General features: G+C 43.8%; 1 protein-coding gene across 1 annotated transcript; it reads left to right on the top strand.

Moving 5' to 3' along the window:
- Positions 1 to 20887, top strand: SLC48A1 (solute carrier family 48 member 1). Its single transcript, XM_072991249.2, has 3 exons — positions 1 to 264; positions 15962 to 16129; positions 17460 to 20887. The coding sequence occupies exons 1-3, from the start codon at positions 126 to 128 to the stop codon at positions 17594 to 17596; spliced, it is 444 nt and encodes a 147-aa protein (XP_072847350.1). The 5' UTR covers positions 1 to 125; the 3' UTR covers positions 17597 to 20887.
- Positions 20888 to 23463: the final 2576 nt, after the last annotated feature.

Raw genomic sequence — 23463 nt, forward strand, 5'->3', positions numbered from 1 at the left:
ATGGGAGGAGAGCGCCGGCGGGAGGAGTGTGTTTTGGACGCTCGTGGAGGGCTCCTCCGGGTTGTCTTCCCCGGCGCGGCGGCGGCAGCAACAGCAGCGGCGGCGCGTCCCCGCTCGGCTTCGGGATGGCGGTGACGAAGAAGCTGGCGATCCGCTTGGCCTACGCGGCGGCTGGGACGATTTCGGGGCTGTCGGTCTTTCTCGCCTGGAACCTGGCCCCGAGCCTCCGGCAACCGTGCACCGCTGCCGCCGGAGGTCTCTCGGGTGAGTCCCCGATAGAGAGAAGCAACCGAAGAAGGGAAGGAGAGAGAGAAAAAAACGAGAAGGGAAACCCGGGTCTATGTGTGTACGTGTGAATGCGGGTAGATCTCTGAGTTGGGTTGCCAGGTTCTCTCTCAATCCATCCCAGACTTGCCCTGCATAGGAGGTAGCGGTGGTTGCGGGGTGGGGTGGGGGGGTATACAACGAGGGGTACTCCCACGCATAATATTGTTGTGTATAGAAGATGACGTCGTTTTAACCCCGAAATAGTTGTGGAGCCACAAAAATAAGGAATAAGAACGGGTCACCTACAGCCCAGTGTTTGGAAAGAGCTGCTTAGAGGAGGAGTGGGTATGGAGGTACGCCAGGTTCTGAGCCACCGAACAAGAGGCAAGCCAGAACATTTTGCTTGAAACAGGTTGCTTAAATATTTCTGTTTGTTAGTCACTCTTAGACTTGTGTATGTGTGTGTGTGTGTACAAACACACACATGCACACATTTATTGAGAAGAAAGCCCTACTAGGTTTACAGGGACTTAGACCTCAGTCAAAATAAGGACTACAGGGTAGCCTTGTAAACAAGTGTACAAACATATAATATTCTTGTTCACAAGGTTTTTAATGTAGCTTCCCATTTGTGTGTTAGCTTTGTGTAAGGTATCAGTAGCTAAATAATGGGAGAATCACATTATCTGTGCTGAGAAGATCTTTTGCCACAGTGTACTGGAGAAGAGTTGTTTACAGCTCTGCTTGCTGGGCTTATGTGTGCTTCACTACTTATTTATCTATTACAGGAATGAGTGACTGTGACCTCCAGATATTTCTTGGACTGCTGCTCCCATAATTCCTTAGTATTGACTGTTGGCTGGGGCTGATGGGAATTGTAGGCAAAAATCTATCTGGAGAGCCACAATGGTCAAACCCCAGCCCCTTGGCTTTATGGCATGTACCTCCAGGATAATAGGCAACACGTTAAGACATGAGAGCTTTTAAAAAGGCATAATCTTCCTATCATATGTTCTTCAGATGGTGAACAGCAATGGAATTTAAAATAGGGATTGATTCACAGTGCAGTCATCTTCACTGTGAGTAGACACATGTGATTGCACCCTTGCAAGTAAGAGATATACTGTGTGTTCTGACAGAATAGTTAAATTGATATTCAGCTTTTCCTCCATAACTTTACCTCCTTTCCACATAAACTATACAGCAACCCCGTGAGGAAGGAGAGTTTGCGGAGTGGTGAGTGGCCCAAAGTGTACCTTAGAGGGCTCCATACCAAGTGACGATTTCATTGTGGATCTCCAGATCCATTCCTATTCACTTCATCACTTCAGTGTGTGTGACATCTCAACAGTCCAAAGCGGACCTGGGCGAAGTGCGGCCCTCCAGATGTTGCTGAACTGCAAACACTCCTCACTATTGGCTGTGTGGGCTAGGATTGCTGGGAGTTGCAGTTCAGCAACATCTGGAGGGCCGCACTTTGCCCAGGTCTGGTCCAAAGAGTCCAGGGCCAGCTGACTGCCCGCTGTTCCCCTGTCTTACGAACTCGTACTGGGAAAGTTAGTCACCTGTGCATCCATTAGCATGCTGCTATTCAACCTTAAAGACTCACCTCTTATTTTAATGATAAACTTGATGGAAATGGTCTTCTTCTTCAAAAAGAGGACAAACTATGCTAATCTGTAGCCATATCCATATCTCAGTGGTTTAGGCACCTGGTTACAGAGACAGAGAGAGGTTGGGAATTTGATTCCTCACTGTGCCTCCTTAACAGGAGCTGGGCTCAATGATGCATGGGGTCCCTTCCATCTCTGCAGTTCAATGATGATGATGATGATGAACTTCACCACTCTAGGGAGTGTGTTGCACTCATAATACCAGTTATATAACTGAAATAATTACTTGGGGCAGACAGAAGTTCATCAGAGGCCAACAGTGCATGAGATGTTTAGGATTCAGCTGTCCATAAAAAAATTGCCTTACAAGTGGTGAAAATCTTGCATTGTCAGCAGCGAATTATTTGCAGCTTGAGCAGCTGAGCACCTCATATATTTTTCTGGTCTAAACACAGCTGTTTAGAACAGAGGTTCTCTGGGCAGCTTACGAGTAAAATATAAAACAGCAAATATCGACTATTTTTCAAGGCTTGAGTGGACCAAAAGGATCTGACATTGAAAAGGGAACAAAAACAGGCAACCATGACAACCTGTGGCTTTCCAGGCATTTTGAACAACATGCCCCTGAATTCTTTCCACTTGCTACTCATGGTGGCTGGATTTTCTGGCAGCCAAGGTCCAGAAACTCTGGAAGGCTGTGCCTGCTTTCTGGACAGGCAGTGCCACAGATATTCTGGGATTTTTCCCAGACATCTTCTTTAAGATGCAGAGGAGGACAGGGCTTCTGAGACTTCTAGAGCTGTCTCACTGGCCCGGCGAGCTGTATTTTGGGGCACTTCAGTTGCACATGAGAACCCCCCCACCCCAAGCAATTAGATGGCACGTGTGCAGTCTGTTTATTCAGAGGTGGGCTGAGTAAATGCACTAATTGAACCCAACAGGCTGTAGCAAAATATACCTGTGTGCAGTGTGTGTGTGGGAGGGGGGTTTGCATATCTTTTCTGCCATGGAAATATCATTTGATGTCTTTGAAGCAATTTTTTCTAGCCTTCCTTGCATCATTTACTCAGCATTATACTTGTTTTGTCTCTTTAAGCCATGGCAACATGGGCAAGCCACATGTCTCACAAGGGTAGTCATGGGATGATAATCTTGCTCCATTTCTTCTGGACATTTGCCATAGTTGTCAGGGCAACTGACACTCTCTCTTATGTCTCTTAGATGTTATCTCTTAATTCTCAATTGATTTGCTGATGATGGTTCTGGGAACATTAATAGCCAGTGGCAAGAGAATCCATCCAAAATTGAGGTTATTGCCAGACGTGGGCTTTGTAGTGCAGACTCAACACCAAACCCAGCTGGCATTATTTGGCAGTCTTAGCGATGTAACTCTTTACTTTTGGCTACCATAAACTTGGTCTTTAATAAATGGAACTAGGTCTGAACAGGGAGACCAGAGCCTTCCCTCGGAGCTTAGACAAACTGTCCAGTGTCTGCTCTCACAACCATATTAGGAAGGTTATTATGTTAAATGAGAAGCATAGTAAAGCAAATTGCATAGTAATGTAAATAATTGACAGCTCTGCAGGCTGATGACTTGGCTTATTTAGAGAAATGCAGTTGTGACTTAATTATATATGGTGCTGTTTATGCTGAGCTAAACTATCTGTCCTGATGCTGCCTTACTCTGAGAGGCAATAGCTTTCCAGCGGCTCCATCAGAGATCTTTTCCAGCAGCACCATTCACTTGCAGTTTTCAGTGCTTGAATTGTGAGGCATTTTGTATGCCAACTATATAGCATGATTGCAGTGTAGTGGTTTTAGACCTCATATTGTGAACCAGAGAGACAGAGAGAGAATCAAGGTTCTTCTGATTGTGCTGTGCTCTAGACTAGTGGTTCCCAACCTTGAGTCCCCAGATGCTCTTGGACTACATCTCCCAGGAATCCTGCCCAGCACAGCTAGTGGTGAACATCTGGGAACCCAAGGTTGGGAGCCACTGTTGTAAAATGAGAAATCTGCAGCCTTCCAGATGTTGTTGCACAATAATGCTTTTCCTCAACCATTGTTCATGTTGGCAGGGTCTGATGGGAGAAGCAGTCCAAAAATGTCTCAAGGGCCTTGCACGGCCCATTCTTTTTGCAAAAGTTGAGCAATGCCATGAGAGGGCTTCATCCTATCACACAGGATAGAGATGCTTTAGCATCGCATGTATGTTTAGCAGTAGGTTTGTTTGCTTGACCCAATGATGCCACCATACAGGATTGGCAAAGCTGGAAGAAATATTGTAGGAAAAGTAGTAAGCATGTAATAGTTGCTAACAAATTATCTGAGCTGTATTTTTGTACAAGAAGCATAGAGATCTCCTTTTGGTCTACAGCTCCCATCATCCCTCTCCATTGGCACGAGCTGATGGGAATTGCAATGCAAAAGCACCTGGAGAGCCACTCGTTCTCCACTTCCAGCTATAGATCAATTATGGGATCAGCCTTCTCTGCATCCCTCCCACATATATGCTGCAGGTACCCTGTCCACCTTTTTAGTTATAGAAACTTGAGATGGGGGGTATTCGTATATGAATATCCTCACGCGGGGCAATAACGGGTCTGGACAGTCCACTCACCAATCTACAGCTGCTGTGGACGCCGCAATTCTTCCAATGGCTCCGCAGATTGCCATCAGCTAGCCACTCCTGGCAGGAGGCGGGAGGACAAGCCTCGCTGTAAGATTGCGATCTGTAGAGCCATTGGAAGAATCGCGGCACATCAGTGAGTGGACCGTCCGGTCACATGGGGCTGGACCCTCATTATCGTCACCTGTGCGCGGATATTCATATATGAATACATCTCTAATAGAAACTGTTGTGTGTTGCTAACCTCATGCATGCCATTCTTCATAACCATAACAATGTTTTTTTTTTGGAAGCTGCAGACCTATTTTAGGAACAGTGGACTCCTGGCTAGGGTTGTTGGAAGTTGAAATCCAACAACATCTAGAGGATGGCATGCTTCCTACCCTTGGGATCAAAGGTCCCTTAGCAAACTGGGTGTGTGTAGTGCATCTCTATTTCATCCTAGTTGCAGACCAGAACCCATAAGCAAGTGCTATTTTCAGACTTTCTAGCTGAATAAGAGCAGTTTTGTGGTGCTTTTCACTCGGTTTCCTCCCTTACATATTGGCTGAAAACTCCTCAGGGATCCACTGTTTTCCTCTCTCTACAGTACATAGACATCAGCCTTGCCTCTGGCAGCAAATTTTTAGTGTCATCAATTTTTGAATGTTTATTATGGTGGCACTCAGATTACCTTCTTGGACATCAATCAGTCTTAAATTGAATGTAAATATTCTTTGTTTATTAAAGCACTTTAATGTGCTCTACCGTTATTGCAGAGATGAACAACAAATGTAATTATATAAATATATGCATATATATGTTTGACTACGGCTCCCATCTGCCCTACCCAACCTGGCCAGCAGTGATAGATGATGGGAATTTTTCTTCCACAATATTTGAAGAGCTGCATTTTTTCTATCCATGATCAAAAAGATGTCGGAAATAAGAGCACATATTTGCAGTGGAGGCTGAGTGTTCTTGTAACCTGAATTTGCTTTGGGGGGCATTCTTTTCCAGAATGATAGAGGCCTAATGCAGGTTTGACACTTAGGGCAATCCACTGTGCTCTGATGCATGAGTATGAGGTCCACACTCATCAAAAGGAGGAGAATGTGGTGTTTCCCCCCCCCCCCAGGAAAAAAGAGAGAAAAATTGTGCTTTCCTCTGCACACTCGCCCATTCCCCAGGCCAAGTGCACTTCCCTCCCTGCCTCCTCAGTGCTACTGCCCACTCCTCTGACAGCCACCCACTCAAAGGCTGTGCTGCAGGCGTCCCACTCCCTCCTCCTTGTTTGAGTGGGTGGCCATCGGAGGAGGAAAGTGGGTGTTGCAATCTGTAAATGGGCAGTCACTCTGAGGAGGCAGGGAGGGAAGTGCACTTTGCCTGGAGAATGGGCAAGTATGCAGAGGAGGCTGGAGAGGGGAGTACGCGGTGCTCACGGAAAAGACATGCAGGCTGCACACTGAACTGCAGTTCATGCCTATCTCTAATCTAGATCCATTTCAATCTGCTCCAGGCCCAGTTATGGGACAGAGACTGCTTTGGTTCCCTGAGTGACTGGCTACCCAAGTTTGGTTGTTAAATGGATTGTTGTCCCTTACTGCTTTCAGCATATTTTTGGTGTTCTTTTTTTTTAGTGTGGTATTTGACTCTTATTTGTATACAGTACTTACTGTTTTGTAAGTATACTGTCAGTTTGTAAATATTTGTACAGTATTTGTATGATTAGTGCTTTTAGCTTTAAATACAATTTCTTAATGATGTAAGCTGCCTTGAGTCCTTTTTGAAGGAGAAAGGTGGGCTAAAAATATTTTAAATATCCAAATATACTGTGCACCAATACACACCTAAGCCCTTCTTTATCCAGTGGTGCCCCCCCCCCCAGTTCTCATTGAGGTGCTTCACATTAAGAGTTGGTAGGACTTGTGAATGTTGAAGTGTTTTCTGGAGTCGAAGGGATCAGCACAGTATGGGAGTGAATTGGCACGACAGTGACATTTATTCTTAAGAGGATTTTTTGCTATCTTTAAGACAGGCAGGCTGTTCTGGCTATTGGATAAAGCAAGGCTTTGGATTAAATCATCTCCAGGGGACTCAGTTACTGAACAAGATAAAAGCATGCTGTGGGAGTGAAGGACTGCAATAGCTGGCTCTCCTTTGCAGAAAATGGGAATAGTGTCACAAAATGAATGTGAAAGGGCCCCAAACTGTATTACATTCTGAGTGAATTTTCTCCTCTATTAGATTGTTGTTACTCACTGGATTTGGTGAATGGCTATTCTCTAAAATAAGAATATCTATCCATTTGATATTTAGGTAATGCTCAGGTATGAACATTTGGAACATAACAAGAAATTTGTGCGATCAAGTCAATTTTGGCTTTTGCTGGAGCTTTTCAGGGTTTTCTAGATAAAGAATACTGTACTCAAAAGTAATTTACCATTCCCTTAGCTGGCTGGATAGCTCAGTGGTTTAGGCATCGGGCTGTGGAGCCAGAGGTTGGGAGTTTAATTCTCCACTGTGCCTCCTGTGAGTACAGGCAGCCTGTATTGTCTTGGGCAAGCTGCACAGTCACACGTCATCCCTAAAAGAAGGGAATGGGACACCAGAGTATTCTCTACCCGGAAAACCCCAAAAGGGTTGTCATAAGTCAGAATTGACTTGATGGCACGTGATGAGAGATGGGTGTCACGTGTTCCCTTCCCCTGCCTCCCTGCCTGGATCCGCCATTCACCAGCTGGTATCCACTCCTCTCCTCCTCTTTGGCTGTTCAACCAGTCTTTGGCAGGAGCACGGACTTCCCTGCCCTGCCTCCTTGGCTGATGGCCCACTCAGACAAGGAGGCAGGACAGGTAACTCTGTGCTCCTGCCAGGGACTGGTAGAACAGCAGAAGAGGAGGAGGAGAGGAGCACACTGTGACTGATGAGTGGCTCATTGGCCAGGGAGGCAGGGGAAGGGAGCATGTGGCACCTGTGGTCCCATGCATACAAACCGGCACAAACCTCCGAATATATCCCTGTACATAATTATTGTTATTACTCCGGAGGCATTGTGGGACTGTGCAGCTTGCACAAGATCATGCAGGCTGGCTCTTCTGGGATGTGCAGTGGAGAATTGAACTGCCAACCTTTAGCTCCACAGCCAGAAACCTAACTCACTGAGCTATAAAAAAAAGTAATGGTTGGAAGGAAGCCAGGTCACAACTCAACAATAGAGGATTTGCATAAAACCTGGAGCTCAGCCTCCAGCCAAATACTTAAACTACTGAGCTATCCAGCCAACTCAGTATATGTAAAGGAAAATGAAATGTGTGAAGATCTAATTACTGACTTTCGCAAAGATTATGTTGTTGACGATGATTGACATTCTAAATACTGTTGCTGGTAACATAGATAACCAGGCACTAGGTAAGCTAATCAACACATGCAATATGATCATCGAATCATGAAGTTGGACGGGGACTGTAAGGCCCTCAAGTCCAACTCCCTGCTCAATGCAGGAATAGAAATGAAAGTATATCTGCCAGGTGGATCTCTAAATTTCTCTTGAATGCCTCCAAGAGACTATGCTTCTGTTAATGCAGCCTAAAATAACATTTGCCTTTTTTGTAGCCACATCACACTGTTGGCTCATATTCGTTTGTTTACCTATGATGATTCCAAGATCCTTGCTAATAGTATTGTGAAGCCAGGTATCCCCTGTCTTGTTAACTGTGTGTGTGGTTTCTTTTTCCTAGGTGTAGTACTTTGCACTTAACCCTGTTGAATTTCATTCTGTTGTTTTCAGCCCAATGCTCAAGCCTATCTAGATGGTTTTGAATTTTGTTTCTATCTTCTAGGGTAATAGACTCTTTACAACTCATTCAGGTTTTTGATCATAAGGTGGAACTTTCTAATGAGAGCTTGCTAGACTCCCTCTAAATTTGATGCCACAGTATCCTGGGGGGCAGACGTGTTCTCCCACTGATTTGGAGGATGTTGCAGTTTCTAATATTCGATTTATCTTCATTTATTCTTAGGTGTAGAGTCTGCTCTGGGGCCTGTTGGTCCTCTGCAGAATGAGAGAGAGCTTTTTTAACCAGAGACAGCACACATTAGATTAGGTCCCATAATCTGATCCAATATAAGGGAATGGCATATCTTTCTATGAAGGTTTAATTATAAAAGGTATAATCATGGAAGGTTTAATCATAAAAGCTGACAGTAAAGCTGTGCTTGTTCATGGAAGCATGAACAATAATGCTTTAAGGATGCAGGTAGACTTTGTTAACAAAGGCCAGTTCTGACATGAATCATAGCCTTCCGATCACATCAGGGAATGCATTTAGAAGAAAGATTGGTTCTCCTGTTAATTGCCACCTTCAGATCACATTAGAAAAAGAACAAGTAAATGTTGCCTATTTCCTCCTGATGTTGTGGGTGGCATTTATTAGGCGCTGTAATGATGTGGCCAGAATAAACACAGAGATGGAGTTGGCATCTGGATTTTTGCAGAATTTGGCTCCTGCCATTTGCATCCCTGGATGCTAGTCTGGCCTCATCAACCACACTTCCTACTTTTCTTTCTGTATTTTGAAGTTTGAGAAATGCTTGATATGTACCTCTCTCTGGAGATCACTCAACACCTAGCTACTAGCCAGGTCCTATGATACAACTGCATTTGCTCAGGTTTATTAGGCAGAGGCTCAGAACATCTTAGGGCATTAGTTCCAACCTTGGGTCCCCAGATGTTCCCAGGCTAAAATTCCCGTAAGTCTTCACCACCAGCTGTGCTGGCCAGGATTTCTGGGGATTGTAGTCCAAGAACATCTGGGGACCCAAAGTTCGAACTACTGCCCTAAGAGGTTTTGAGCCTCTGTCTAATGAACCTGAGCAGATGCAGTTGACCTGCTTGCATAGAATGACCTGCATCGTATAACCTGGCTAAAAGCTAGGCTTTTAGATCTGGTGATCACACACACATGGACATTGGAGTGTCCTCCACTCATGCTTTTAATTTTTTTTATTCTTATTGGCTGTTTTATAAACTCAAAAAGGTCCATTTTCTCAATGGTGGCCAAGAAAGTTTTAAAAATAATTTGGAAAGGAGGGGTAGGGCTTCTCAAAATTTAGCAGAATTTCCTGCTGTGTCCCTAGAGGAAGCAAGGGGACATGTCCCCCCAAATTCAAGCGAACATTTTGGGGAGATGTGAGGTTGCTGAAGAGCTTCAGGAATACTGGGGTCAACATTAGAGCCCTGGGAGCATCATGCAGCCCATGGACCATGTTTTCCTTACCCTGTGTATAGACAGTGGATTTTGTGGGATGTTCTGGCTGGAATCTGGAAGCAGACAAGCATATGTCATATGTAGCAGTCAGTACATTTTTGCAGTAAAACATCAGGTTTACAATAAAATGTGACTATAGATCTCTCTGTAAGTATTCTGTGGATCTCGGCAGTCGTGTGCTCATATAAACATGGTCCTGTTTAGCATTTGGAATTAAGCATGATTAGAATACTGCTTTTTTATTCTTTTTGGTAAGTGCTTAGCTTTGGCTAGAGCCAGAGTGGGTAAAAATCAGTGGTTTTTTTTAAAAAAAAATCAAATTGATTTAAATCACATTTTATATCATAATTTAAATAATGATTAAAATAATTTTTAAAAATCTTTTTTTTTAAAAAAAAAAAATTTAATTTATCTTGATTTAAATCAAATCCACCGTGGCTGGAGATCCTGTTTTTAGTCCAATTTACAGCCCAAGTTTTTTCAGACTCCCTTAGAAATCCTCCTTCTGGAGGGGACAGAGGTTTTTTCATAAACACAATGGGTCAACCACACTCTTTAGCATTAGATAGTGTGCAGTTGAATTACCCCATGGGTTCTGCCTACTAGAAGAGATGTTTTATCAGGAAAGGGAAGTGTGAAATGGCCTTTCTGTTATGGGTCATTCCTGCAGGTGCTAGGTTCTCCTCCTCATGTTAGGTTGCTTGCAAGCAACATGCTGCTGAGCTGGGTGCCATGATAATTTTGCAAAGGGGCCACAGTCGCTAGTGGGAACATGTGGTGAAAATTAAAGGTGCAAAGATTCCTGGTTTTGGACTACAAGTGCCAGAATTTCCTGGGCAGTAGGCTGAAACTGGAGGTGACTCTGGCAAGCCAGGGATTCTGGAGACACAGTTATTTCATAGGGGCCGTAATCATAAAGAAGTATTTATTTTACCTTTTTTTAACCTTTTTTTGTTTGCTTTTGACTGATAACGTTGACAAAATGATCTTTGCATCTGGCCTGGTGAATCAAGGCTGCTGCATTTTGAGGCCAAGACTTTATTATTTTTTTCCAAGACAAAGATGAATCCAGACGCAGGGCTTGGGCTGGATGTGGGTCAAGAGGATGGGTGCCTTTAGGGATGAGGACAACGCTTCTCTTTAGCATGTTCTCTCTTCCTCCTGGGCAGCGCTGAGCTCACTTTCCTCATTCCAGCAGGGCAGAGAGAAAATAATAGTAATAATAACACTGGAAGAAGTGTTGTTCAAAACAATGTGTTGTGGAACAGCCCAGCTGGAGCAGCCAAGTATTTTATTTGTTCTGGATCTGGACCAGATAGATCATGCTCAGCTGGACGGTCTTCTCACAATTGCTTGTTTCTAATTGGAAGAAAGGGGGTTGGGGGGAAAAAGAATAGACGTGGCTCCACCAGCCATTGTTCCACATGTCCCACATTGTTCATCGGGGACACGCGGCCTCCCACAGCAGAAGAAATGGGTACCGAAGAGAGAAGGTGGCTATGCAGGGAACAGCTAAAAATTCCTGAAAGACGTTTCTAGTCCTCATGGATTCAGTGACATATTTAAAACAGTTGTGATACTGTTCATGCAGGTTCGGCCTCGTATTCATGCCAGATGATCTCTGTGTAACGGCACTAAAGTTTTGAGACCTTCCCGTGGACACTGCTGTAGCCTCTGTCCACATCGGCATGAACACACTCCCTTATTTGTCTGCCCTAATCCTGAATGAGAAACATCCCCCCTGATCCTTGCAAGTACAGCCTAGAATCCAGTTGGCTTTTGTCTGGAGAAAGAATGAGGGTGGGTGGATATCTGTCTGCCAATTTCGGCCTTGGGCTGGCCCTGAGTTGCAGTCAGATTGTTTGCACACAATTCTAAACCAATATGTGAAAAAGCTGCATTTTGGTGCATGTAACAATTTAACTCAGGCTTTGTTCTCTCTCCCCCCCCTTTATGCAAGCAAGAAGGCAAGCCAAGAAAAAGATAAGTTTCATGTGACATTTGGACTCAATGTTCTGGATTAATGCACACAAATAGTAGGATTTGTGAACCATCAACAAACGTTGGCTTAAAGCTGGGAGTCTACTCTATTTAACTCCACTGTACTGATATCCAATGAGTTTCTTCTATTTCTTCTTTTCCTTTTAAACTATAAAGGGATGTTATGCCATTTAGGTTCCTTAGCAAAGGGCAGGGTCCTTCAGGGTAGTTCTGCTGATAGGGTAACCAGGAAAGAGAACATTGGTTCACCTTTAAAACCTACTTAAGAAAGTTGGCAAGCCCTCTGGATCAGGTTTTAGAGTAGCAGAGAGGGCTGCAGAGATAAAGAAGGGAGGAGGGTCCCAGTGTGTGTAAGATAAAGCAGATTTAGGTTAAGGCTTTGAATCTGTTTGGATAGAACAAGGGTGGACTTGATTTAAATCAAGTTGATAGTGATTTAAATCATAATTTAAATTAAAAATGGATGTTTTTTGACAATTTAAATAAAAAACTCAAATGTTATGATTTAAATCAGGTTGATTTTTTTAAAAGCATTTATTTTTATCCACCCTCAATGGAACTTTGACCTCCATTAAGTGCAGTGACATTGATTGTCAAGTATTCCACCAGCTTCTTTTGAAATCTGGAAAAACGTTTCAGGTTTATACAGCTTGTAAAGCTGACATGGTGAACTATTTCAAGAATGGATGGCAATGTGTGACCCTCCAGATGTTGTTAGACTGCTCCTCACAGCTGTATTAGCCAAGGCTAATGGGAACTGATGTTGAGCAATCTATGGAAAGCCAGAGGTTCTGGTTTACAATTTGTTTACAAAATGTGACTGTTCTGCTAAATCGAATCCCTGATCTGAGGTATTGTGAGGGGCAGGGAATTCTGGAGGTTCCCCCTCCCCCAGTTCATTATTTTCTGGAAGAACATACTGCATTGTAGGCAAGAATGCCTATAAATTGGAACTTTGTTTGAGAACCAGTTACTTGAAGTTGGAGACTGTCACTGATCCAAACGTTCCTGTAAAGACTCTGCGAAGTTACTGTGTTTGTCCAAGGTGGTTGTTCTGTTACTGGTTTTTTGCCAAGTCACTCTGGAGGCTTCTTTCTGGAGATTCTCTTGCTGAATAATGTTTTTCTGAGATGCTGTATCAGGTAGCCCTGCCATGAGGAAGCTTCATGCTGAGTGCTGAGTCTGTTTCTGACATGTGAGGGTGAGCCCTGGATCACATGTGTCCTGCTGAGACTGAAAAAGTGACTCAGCATGTTTAAAATGATGATTATCATTTTTAATGTACTCCAGAAGCCTGTACTTCTGAGAGGTCTCTGACTCGTCTCTACAATATGCGAAGTTCTCTCTCTCTCTCTCTCTCTCTCTTACACACACACACACACACACACACACACACACACATTATATTCTATTTTCTATGTAACATTTGAGATGTCCTCGGATATCAGGGCAGGGAGGGAGGGTGGGTTATGGTTTTTCAGTGTAAACCCATAATTCTTCTGCTCTTGTCATCCGACTTAAGTTTTATAGTTTAGCCAGGTCTGTTGGCATTCTGCCTTGTTCCCACTTACAGACAGTATATTAAGACTGAAAGCACGGCAAATTTCCCATGGCCACCCTGTGAGTGCTGCCCTCCAGATGTTGCCAGACTTCCCCTCCCATCAACCCTCACCATTTTAGCAATCCTGGCTGAGGCTGATGTCCAGCAGCATCTGAAGGGCTCCATATTTCCCTTCCTCAATGTATAGATTAGTTGGTAGGCTAGGTTAGCAGCTGTGGATTAAATCTGCATATTGCAGTGTGACTGCATAGGTGGACGTTTGTGGGTGTTCACAAGGGGAGTGGCTTCCCTACTGGAATCCATTGTTTAGTTAATGGCTAAAATCCAGCAGGACAATATATGCTACATAAGGTGATGAGGTCATCAGCATTATGCTGTGTACATGAAGCCACAGGATTTCAGCCATTATGTTAAAATGCTCAAATAGATATACTTTGTTGTACTGATATGCAGTATGCATGCAGAGTAGGTTAACATATCACCCTCCAACTGCCACCCTGGAAACAATACTGGAAAATTACTTTGTACATTTGTGGGGGTGGGAGTGACTCCAGATGGAATCCTTAGGTGTTCCCACCACTTGTATTAAAGCAGAGTGCCCTTCTGTCTTAGGCAGCCCTTCCGTGGGGTTTCTAGATGTAAATACTCAGAAATGGTTAACCACTCGGCGACCACGCAACTTGCCCAGGTCCACACAGGTGGAAGGACATGTACTGTATCCGTATTAACCACACATGTGTCTGATGAGCTCACCCCCTCTAGAGTGATGGATTGGGGATTTGAACTCTCACTCCCTGAACGCTCCACCCCACTGAGTTACAAAGCACTGCTGCATTCTGTGCATTTCTGCCCAGGAGTAAGCCTAAGTGTAAAGCATGACTTCATTCAGTGCATCTCTATATCTGTTTAGGTAAAGGCACAGTGCAACTGCTTTCAGGAATATGTTGCCTAAGGAGATATTGCTGCGGCTTTGTCCAACTACAGTGGTGTCCCGAGGTTTTGCTAGGGATTTTTGGTTACACCAGGTCCAAAGTCCTGCCCAGTGAGAAAGTCTCAAAACAGAGAAATCTTTATGATGATTCATGATACACCGAGTTCTGCTTTATTGCTGACTTGATGTGTTTTTTTTTTAAAAATCAAGCAAAGCTTGGAAAGTTCCTTTTTGAAAGCAAATTGTCCCTGTTACTTGTTACAGTGTGTGAAAATAAACCTGTCACTTACTTTTTCAACACCTAATGAGTACTTTTTAACCCATAGCACTGTTTCACTGCTCATTATGTTTGTTACATTGCTTTTGGGATGTATGCTCAGAATTAATAAAAGAATAACATAAAATTTGAAACATTTTGGTCAAGTTGCCTCAAAAAATGGCTAGAAAAATTATTTAAAATAACAAGAAAATGTTACTCATTACCTCCATAAATTAACTTTGTTTCTTCTCATTACATCAGTTTTAAAATATAATTTTGTTACAATCTTATTGAAAAAAACCTACTAAGCTACAGGTAACTGTCACTTGCTACTGCTTCCGTCTAAGGGCTCTGAAGATAAGATAAACAATAGTCTTGTGATATAGCATAAAAGGCACAGAATCATATTTTACATAGTGATTTATTGTAGGATGGCCTTTGGTGAGCAAGAATTTTTTTCATTAGTATCAACCCAGCCTTTCTCTGCCTAGTGCCCTACAGATGTTTTAGATAGTCTGCCCAGCATGACTGGTCATTAAGGATGGTGGTATCTGTAGATCAAACACCTAGAATACCAGGTTGAAATATTCTTGTAAGCTATAGGTATATAAGAGCACCTCCTCCCCGGTAATCATTTGCATCAGTGAGCACATACCTCAGGATAACACTTCATTTCACCAGATTAAGGTGAACAGAATTCTACAGAAGTACTTATTTATTTATTTATTTATTTACAATTTAATTTATGTCTTTGCCATTTCCTATATTTAGCAGCAGTAAAAATCCTAATAATAATCATTGCAGCACATGAAAGTACAAACATCAGAGTACAAAGTAGTAAAACAACCATATTGTTTGTGTTAAAATCAGAGGCTCAAAACTGATCAGAAAAGGCCTGAGTGATGGGTCTTTAAGAAGCACATGGAGGTTATACTACATTAAATCATTAATATAGTAAGTGCCAGGGGATTCTATGTTGGCTTTGGTACAATAGCCAGCATTCCTCTCTAGAAATAGTTATATCATGTGATATTGATGTTCTAGGCCGGGGCACCTACTTCTGCTGGTTGTGTATGGCCTGGTCTTCACTGCGGTGGTAAGCCTGTGCCTCAGCTATCATCTAATCTGCAGGTGGGGCTCCGTGAGAGGAACTGTCCTTCTACATTCCAAAAATGTCCCTTGCCCATTGAAATCAAGCATGTTAATGAGAAAGATTCTTGCCAAGCCTTCTCCTCACATGTTGGTTTTCTAGATGCAAGGCATGCCCTGAAAGGAAGAATATTTTCACCTCAAAGAACCCAGCAGCAGCCTGAAGTAGCATATAGTCTACATAGGTTGCAGGACTCCAAGAGCTGAAGTCAATGTAAGGATGGTGATCCACCTTGGGAGTTTACGGTGTTCTTGCTTGGTATTAACTTTTCTTCCCCTTGCTTTTTCTGCTCATGCAGGTGTGCTGGCTCTCTGGGCCCTGATCACGCACGTGATGTATGTGCAGGATTACTGGAGGACTTGGTTAAAAGGGTTGAGGTTCTTCCTCTTTGTCGGCGTTCTTTTTGGAATTCTTTCTGTGGTGGGATTCTGCACATTCCTAGCCATGGCCATCACACAACACCAGTGTAAGTATGGGTTGGTGGTTTTTGTTTTGAAAACCTGCCCAGGGTTTTCATTTTTACACTGCATTTCCGCAAATAATGCAGTCCAAGCAGTTAATCCCAAAACTGAATGTAACAGTGGCAGTAGTAGTAGTAGTAGTGGTGGTGGTAGTAGTAGTAGTAGTAGTAGTAGTAGTAGTAGTAGTAGTAGTAGTAGAGTAATAAATCTCTATTTAAGAGTCATCACAGTAATTTTGTATAATGTAAGAAAAATATCAGCCATAAAGTAATGTAACACAAACAAGTATCAGTCACTTCTTAAGTAAACAGGACAACCATTTTAAAAAACACAGCGAATTCATAATTTTATTGCTGGCTTTAAAAAGACGGGTCTCTTTGGCCTTGTTGGCTAGCAGGAGGAGAAGATGAATGTGGAGAAAAATAGGAGCAGTGTTAGGGGCTGCCAATTCTGGGTCTTGGTGAGGAGAAGGGGAAAACATGCTCAGGCCCAGAGTTACCACCTCTGGCGATGAGGGGGTGTAAAACAGCAGCATAATGAGCTCTCCTAAAATATTGCAGAAGGAGGTGGGGCCAGGAGGAGGATGGAGGACCACCCTCTGGTCTAGATAGCAAGCAGGTATGCCTCCACTGCTCCTAGTGGATTAGTCACCCCTTTTCAGCTCCAGCTGCTGAGATCTCAGTAGGCAATCCCCACTCCCAATGAGACCCTTTCACTCTTAATTTCATAAGTGAATGGGTAGGAGGAGGAAGAGGACCTGTGGTCCTCCAGAGATCGGAGTATGTATTTTATTTATTTTATATTATATATAACCTCCTCCTCTTCCCACAAAGGCATTAGGGGGGGCTAAAGGAACTGATGAACTGCAGATGAAAACCAAAACTCTGAGTAAAACACAACAAGTAAATTAAAAATTAAAGTAAAGACATAGCCAGCGCCCGGCCAATTTGTAGCGAGTTCCAGGATCTGGGAGCAGCCACTGAGAATACTCTGTCTAATTCCAATCAGCCTCACCTTCCATGGCCCTTGGTTGGAGGAGATGAGAATTTTAGCCTGATACGTGACATCAGGATGTAAACAGGTTGCCTCTTCACTGAATAAAAAATTGGCGGGGGGGGGGGAAGCCTGCAGTATCAGCCTCACTGTTGCATTATTGAATATTCACAGTCACAGCAAATAGGCCATGGGGGGGTGGGGTTGGGGAGATGGGAGTGTTGCTAATAATGTTCCTGACCAGAGAGACTAGAGTCTGGGCTAATGGACAAGGGGAGGTTGTGCTTCTTTTCACTTCTTCATCTTAACCTGGTGTCCCTATGTGTTTGTTCCTCCCTTTAGCCCTAACAGATCCAAAGAGCTACTACCTCTCCTGCGTCTGGAGTGTCATCTCCTTCAAGTGGGCTTTCCTTCTCAGCTTGTACTCCCACCGATACAGGAATGAGTTTGCTGACATCAGCATTCTCAGTGACTTCTGAGACCTTGGACCTCTTAATCCCACCCAGGGAAGGCCTGAGGATGGACCGTGGAGCAGATCTGCTCAGTCCCGCTCTCTCGGAGTCAGGGACAGGCACTGAAGAAGAGGCCCCTGGCAGAAACCCATCCCACCACTGCCTCTTTGCTGCCGGTTTCATTGCGGGCTCTTGCTTTTGATCCAGTCACCTGCTCTTTGGGCTAGTTCTGTCAGTTTTGTGTGTGTGTGTGTGTGTGTGTGTGTGTCTGTCTGTGTGTCCCTGAGAATCTTATCCTTGTTTTGAGGGATTATTTGACATGAACAACAAGATCATACTTTCTGGTCTGAGGCCTTCTGGGCCTCATGCTTGTGTTTCCCTCTTTTCTCTACTCCTCTTTCTCACTCGTTCACACTTTTTAAAATAGCCTTGAGTTAAAATTCAGAAGCCCTGGAGAAAATGGCATTTTTGACCCAGGGCATCTTTTCTAGCCTGTTATTTTTAATGACAAATGCCACCCACCCACCGCAGCCACCACCCCTCTTTTTTTCTTTTTTTTTTCTTTGCCTGTAAAATGCTCAACAAAGGCCGAAGAGATGTGAAGCAAGGGCTGGCTCGTACTCCTTCCATATAGATGTATTTTCCTAGAATGAGGCTTTTGAATGCTACTTTGAACCATGCTTTGGTTCTTCTCGCCTCCATCATGCACTTGGTGGTTGTCAATTGTGGTGATTTTTTACAGCTTTAGGAAGAAGGCATCTGTGGGTTTTTGTACATGTCACTGTCTTCTGACCCCTACCTTTTCTTCCCCTGGCACATCTTATGTGGCTGAGTTTGAGATTTTTAAAGCAAAATGTTGCCTGGGATGAGGAATCTTTAGCTTTCACCTGAGTTGGACTCCAGTTCTCAGAAGCCACAGCCAGCTTGGCCAATATTAAAAAGGACTCTGGGAGTTGAGGTTCAAAACATCTGGAGGACCAAGTGGTTCCCATTCGTTTTAGAAAAAACTTTAATTGCTCTATTGAAACTGTCCTTGATCACTCTGTGGAATATGAAGGGACCTAGGATGCTTTTTTCAGAGTATTTCTCACTCCCTACCCCCCCAGGATCATTTCCTAATAACAAGAGGGATCTCATTTTCTAATCTAAAACACATTTCACAACACTAACAAGCTTATATTTTAGATTCCGATGCTTAGAGCAGGGAGGCTGGTTCCTCTGCTTCAGAGCTGAGATCTGGCATCTTTTGTGGACCAACATTGCCCCCTGTCCATGGTGATTCCTAGGTTGCATTCTACTTTCTCCCCATCTTTTTAATGTAGAAGTTAATATCTTCTTTTAGAACAAAGGTGAACAACTTGGAGCCCTCTGGATCATGTTGGATTGCAGCTCCCACGAGCTCTAGCCGGCACAGCCAGTGGTAAGGGATGTATTAGTGTTGCAGCCCCGCAACATCCAACGGCCCGTATTCTCAACCCATGATCTAGGAAGAGGGAATGGGAGATGAACCAGTTAGCAAGCCGCTGGTTATTGCAATAAATTGTCCGTTGTCTGTGTTTTAGTGTTTTGCAGCGTCTTGTATGTTTGAAAAGTTAGCTGTTACAGTTGGCTTTTGTTTTAAGCCATATGTCTGTTTATGTGCGATTTTAATTGGAAGATGTAGTCTTTTCAGATTAAGAGTGGTTGGAAGCAGATCTGGAGAAATGAGGCGAGCTTCACATCAAGCACTGGGATGGATGCTCAAAATCACTTTGCTGAATCTCTGTTGCAACTGTTACAAAAATGTGGCACTCTTCATGTTACCCCGATGTTTTCTTCTGGAGTGGAGTAGGAGCAATATTCTGTAATTTTTTTCCTGCCTGTTTTCCTTTTCACATGCCATGTTGGTAATGAGCTGGTTAACTGGGTCTTCACAATCACTTCCCTTCCTAAGATCAGGCTGAGAGTTGCTATCTGCAACCCAGGGCAGAACGTAAAGTAAAAAATAAAACTGAAAGTTGCTTTCTAAGGCAAGTGAATCTAAAATGATCCGTAACTTAGCAGTGGCAGGATGATGCTCTGGGTCCCTGTTCATCATCATACCATTGTTCAGCTGAGACATTAAATTTATTGGAGAGATGAAAGGTTGCTTTCAGACTATAGCTGCCATAACCCGCAGCCGGTGTGGCTATTCTTAGCATTGTAATCCCCCCCCGAAAAAAGTAGACAAGGAAAGATGACTTTACCCAGCTTGATGAACAGCTTTCCAGCTTCTGCCAGAGGTGAGCATCTCCTTAGATAAATCAGTGCAGCATCTTCTAAGGGAAGCCTTTCAGAACTAAGACTGCTGCCAGGATGTCAATGCCAGGATTTCTTGATCTACATATCTGTGTCTACAGATATGCAAAGGGATATCCCATGCCTCTCAGCTTTATAAGAATATAAAGTGTGTGTGAGGGGCACTCTATACTGAGTGTTGCCCAATGTTATCCAGCTTAACTATGGTCCTAGTTGCTAAGTCCTTGGAAACAACGTAGGTTCAACCATGCAGCCACTTGGTGGAACTGGGAGCTCTTGACCTGTTACCTGTCAACTCATCACAGCTATAACGTGGATTCTATGAAAGCTTGCCGTTTCATCCCTGTGGAAGAAGAGAAGCAGCTGCAGCAACTCTTCCAGCCTTTTAAGGAAGATTTTCACCCTTCAAATGGCCACCTGGCCCTCTCATCACCTACAGTATGTGACGAGAATAGTTGCACTAGGAAGGACTGTCCAGTGCTGCATGTCTAAGAAAATCCTTTTGAAACCATGGAGCTTTTAAATGTGTGATAGCATCCTGGTGGACTTTTGAAGAGGAGAACCTCAGGAAGGCCTTCCCACTCCTGTTGGCCAAGTACAGAAGGGGCCGAAGGACAACTCCAGTCAGCTCATGTTGGAACAGAGCAGGATATATCCAGCAGACTTAAAACTGATTGGCTGTTGTGGCTTCTGATGAAAGGAAGACGTGTGGGGAAAGCCGTGATCCTTCTGTAAGACCTGCCTTATTTCCTGTGGACTCCACCAAAGTTTCAGTACTTTGCAGGACTTGGGACAATGTGCATGGATGCAATAGTCTTGCGCTGCGCCCAGGTGCTAATTTTAATGCTCCAAGCACCGGAATCTAGCCCTGTTTCACTCTGCCAGCAACAAATGTGGCGCTCCTGTGTTTAACTTTGTCTCTCTCTTAACACTGTTCATCCATAATAATGTGTGTGGAGGTGTTAGCACACAGATGGCTCACTGGGGAGAAGATGTCTCCCCTGCTACATCTTTCTTAAAAGATATAAAAGAAGAAAAGGACGGTGTGTTTGTTTTTTCTTACAGCGGGAACCAAAACGTTGGGCATTCGAGGGGGGTCACTTTTGGGCACAAGGAAACAGATCCTGAAGTTGGCATTTAGATGAAGGAATCATGCTCAACCACATGCACTGGTTCAGGTCTGCCTTCTATTGTTAAGGAGCAGTTGTCACAATATTTACTACAGTAGTTTAATTGTGTATTCTACATTCAGTGATGCACCTTATATGTAGTGGCTCAGTATGCACCCTGCCACAGCACAACAGTGTTGTGGCTGCTTCAGGGAGCCAATGTGGGGCACAATTGACTAAGGGCAGCCATGTTCTCCATGGCGGAGAGATGTGTTTAGCACAAAACATGGTACACTCTGTCCATGGGACTCCCTCAATGTAGGGTGTTTGAGGCATAAATAGAACATTCCATATGACTACTGTGGACCACCAGAAAGACCAATAAATGGGCCCCATATCAAATGAAGTCAGCACTATGACTATAAGCATTTCAACATGCACTTCATTAGAAGAACTCCCCCCCCCAAGTGCATGTTAGGTAAAACCAAATTAAAAGACGTCATTGCAATTTTCATGCAAATATTTTTTAAAATATGAAATTCAGAAAGAAATGCAGTGAAATGGGAATTGGCAGGCTCCACCAATTCCTCTAGCTTACTGCTGTGTATTTAATGGGAGCATGGGGGTGGGGGTGGATGTTGGCTTGAACCAGGATCCTGCCCCTGGCTGTTTGGTAGTTTTTTAAAAATTTACGATCTGCTGCACACCAGTCATGGATATGCAAAATGGGAGTCTGAACTTTTTGTAGATAGTGGCAAGGCAAGATCTAAGGGTGTGTCCTAAACTGAGCCGTCTCTGAATTATCTGATTATCTTAATTAGGGGAGTGTTGGCTCATCTTGCAGACCAACGCCTTTCCCCGCCTGCTTCCAATTCTGTTGAGTTTTGGTTTCAGGAGGCTATAAGCACTGCCCGTTTGTTGAACAGTTGCCCTTCCTCTTCTTTCCTCAGCACCTGCTCTTTCCCCAGGAATGTACAGTATTGGCCTGTCTGCCTTTTCAATAGATTCCAGGCACAGCAATCCAGAGCGAGCCCATTCCATGCTTGGAAATGAAGCGAAGGGGAGAAAGGGAGCTTTAGCGTCCCCTCGTGAAAGTGATTTGACTTGTGACTAAGTGTCTCTATGGGCTACCAACAAACAGCCCCTGTGCTATGTTCTCTGCACGTGAATCACATATGAGCAAATAGTTGGGATGGAGAATGGTTACCAGTCCCTCTCTCAATTAGGACTGGGCCACTGCACACATGGCTTAAAGATTCGTGGATGGGACTGGGAGGAAACATACAGTACTGTCTGGCAGCAGATAAATCCCCATTTGTCATATTGGGTAACGCAGCTTCAGACGGAGCATGGCTTCCTCTGTTGGAGAGCTAGAATCTTAAAAGAGCAGGCCTGATATACTGTAGTTAGATGAAGTGTTACACCGGGATGTGTGAGATCTGAGCTCAAGCCGCCCCTGACACATGAAATCCATTCAATGGCCTTGAGTAGTTGCTTTCTCTTTCTCTGACCTACCTTAGAGGGGTGTTGTGAGCTTTAGGCTGGGAGGAGGACAGTCATGTGAATTGCTTTTGGTTCTCTGGAGAAAAGGAAGTTATACATAAAAGTAAGGGATTAATAAAAGTAAAGAAGTCAGAAAGAAACTCAACCAAGATCCCCAAACCAAACTACAGTATTCCTATAGGAATTAACCCTTTCACCCCATTGCCCTCATAAAGTGGCATTCAGGCAGGGAGAGGATGCAAAAGGAAGGTCTGTATTAGACCACAAAAAAAATTAAAAGCAAGAGAATCCCATTGTCTCTACACTTTGTATACAGCAAAAAAATTGTTTTCCCTTTGCTGAGTGGAGGATACTAAGCATTAGATCACCGTGGGTGGGCACCGGGACGTTTCTGTGTTTCCGTAACTATTACCATTGTTTGCCTGGCTTCTTGGCCTGCGCGTGTTGCCTGTTTCAAAGAAAAACTTTCCAGTTTAATTTAAACCAGGACCACAGCCCCCTGCTGAAATGGGAGGGGAGAGAAAGTGGGCGAACTCTGTATTTCTCTTGCAAAGAAAGGGAAAGAGATCATCTGCCAGCAACTTCAGAGGTGTAGTGAAAAGTCTCTGGCTTCACACAGTTGCACCTCCTCAAACACAGTGGTGTAAATTCACATGGACAAACAGGAGCATGTCCTTTGTAAGGCTAATGGGTCTTGGTTTCCTGTTGAAGCCACTGCAAATGCATTTGAATGCAACAGGGTTATCACTGCTGGGAAGATCTATAATCGGAATGGATAGGACTACAGCTAAGCTGAATGAAAGAAAAGTTAATAGGGAGGGAGGTGATGTCATCAATCCACTTCAAGAAGATGTTTTCCCATCTCCCCCCCCCCCCCGGCCTGATGTCAATAAAGCCCTGGATACCTTGCATATATACACAATGATATACTGGCTGCTCTTATCTGTATCTTTCTTATCCCAGTTATATACAATAGGAACACAAAGCAGCTAACAACCATACCAC

This window comes from Pogona vitticeps, chromosome 2, assembly GCF_051106095.1.
Source record: "Pogona vitticeps strain Pit_001003342236 chromosome 2, PviZW2.1, whole genome shotgun sequence".
NCBI classification, from domain to species: domain Eukaryota; kingdom Metazoa; phylum Chordata; class Lepidosauria; order Squamata; family Agamidae; genus Pogona; species Pogona vitticeps.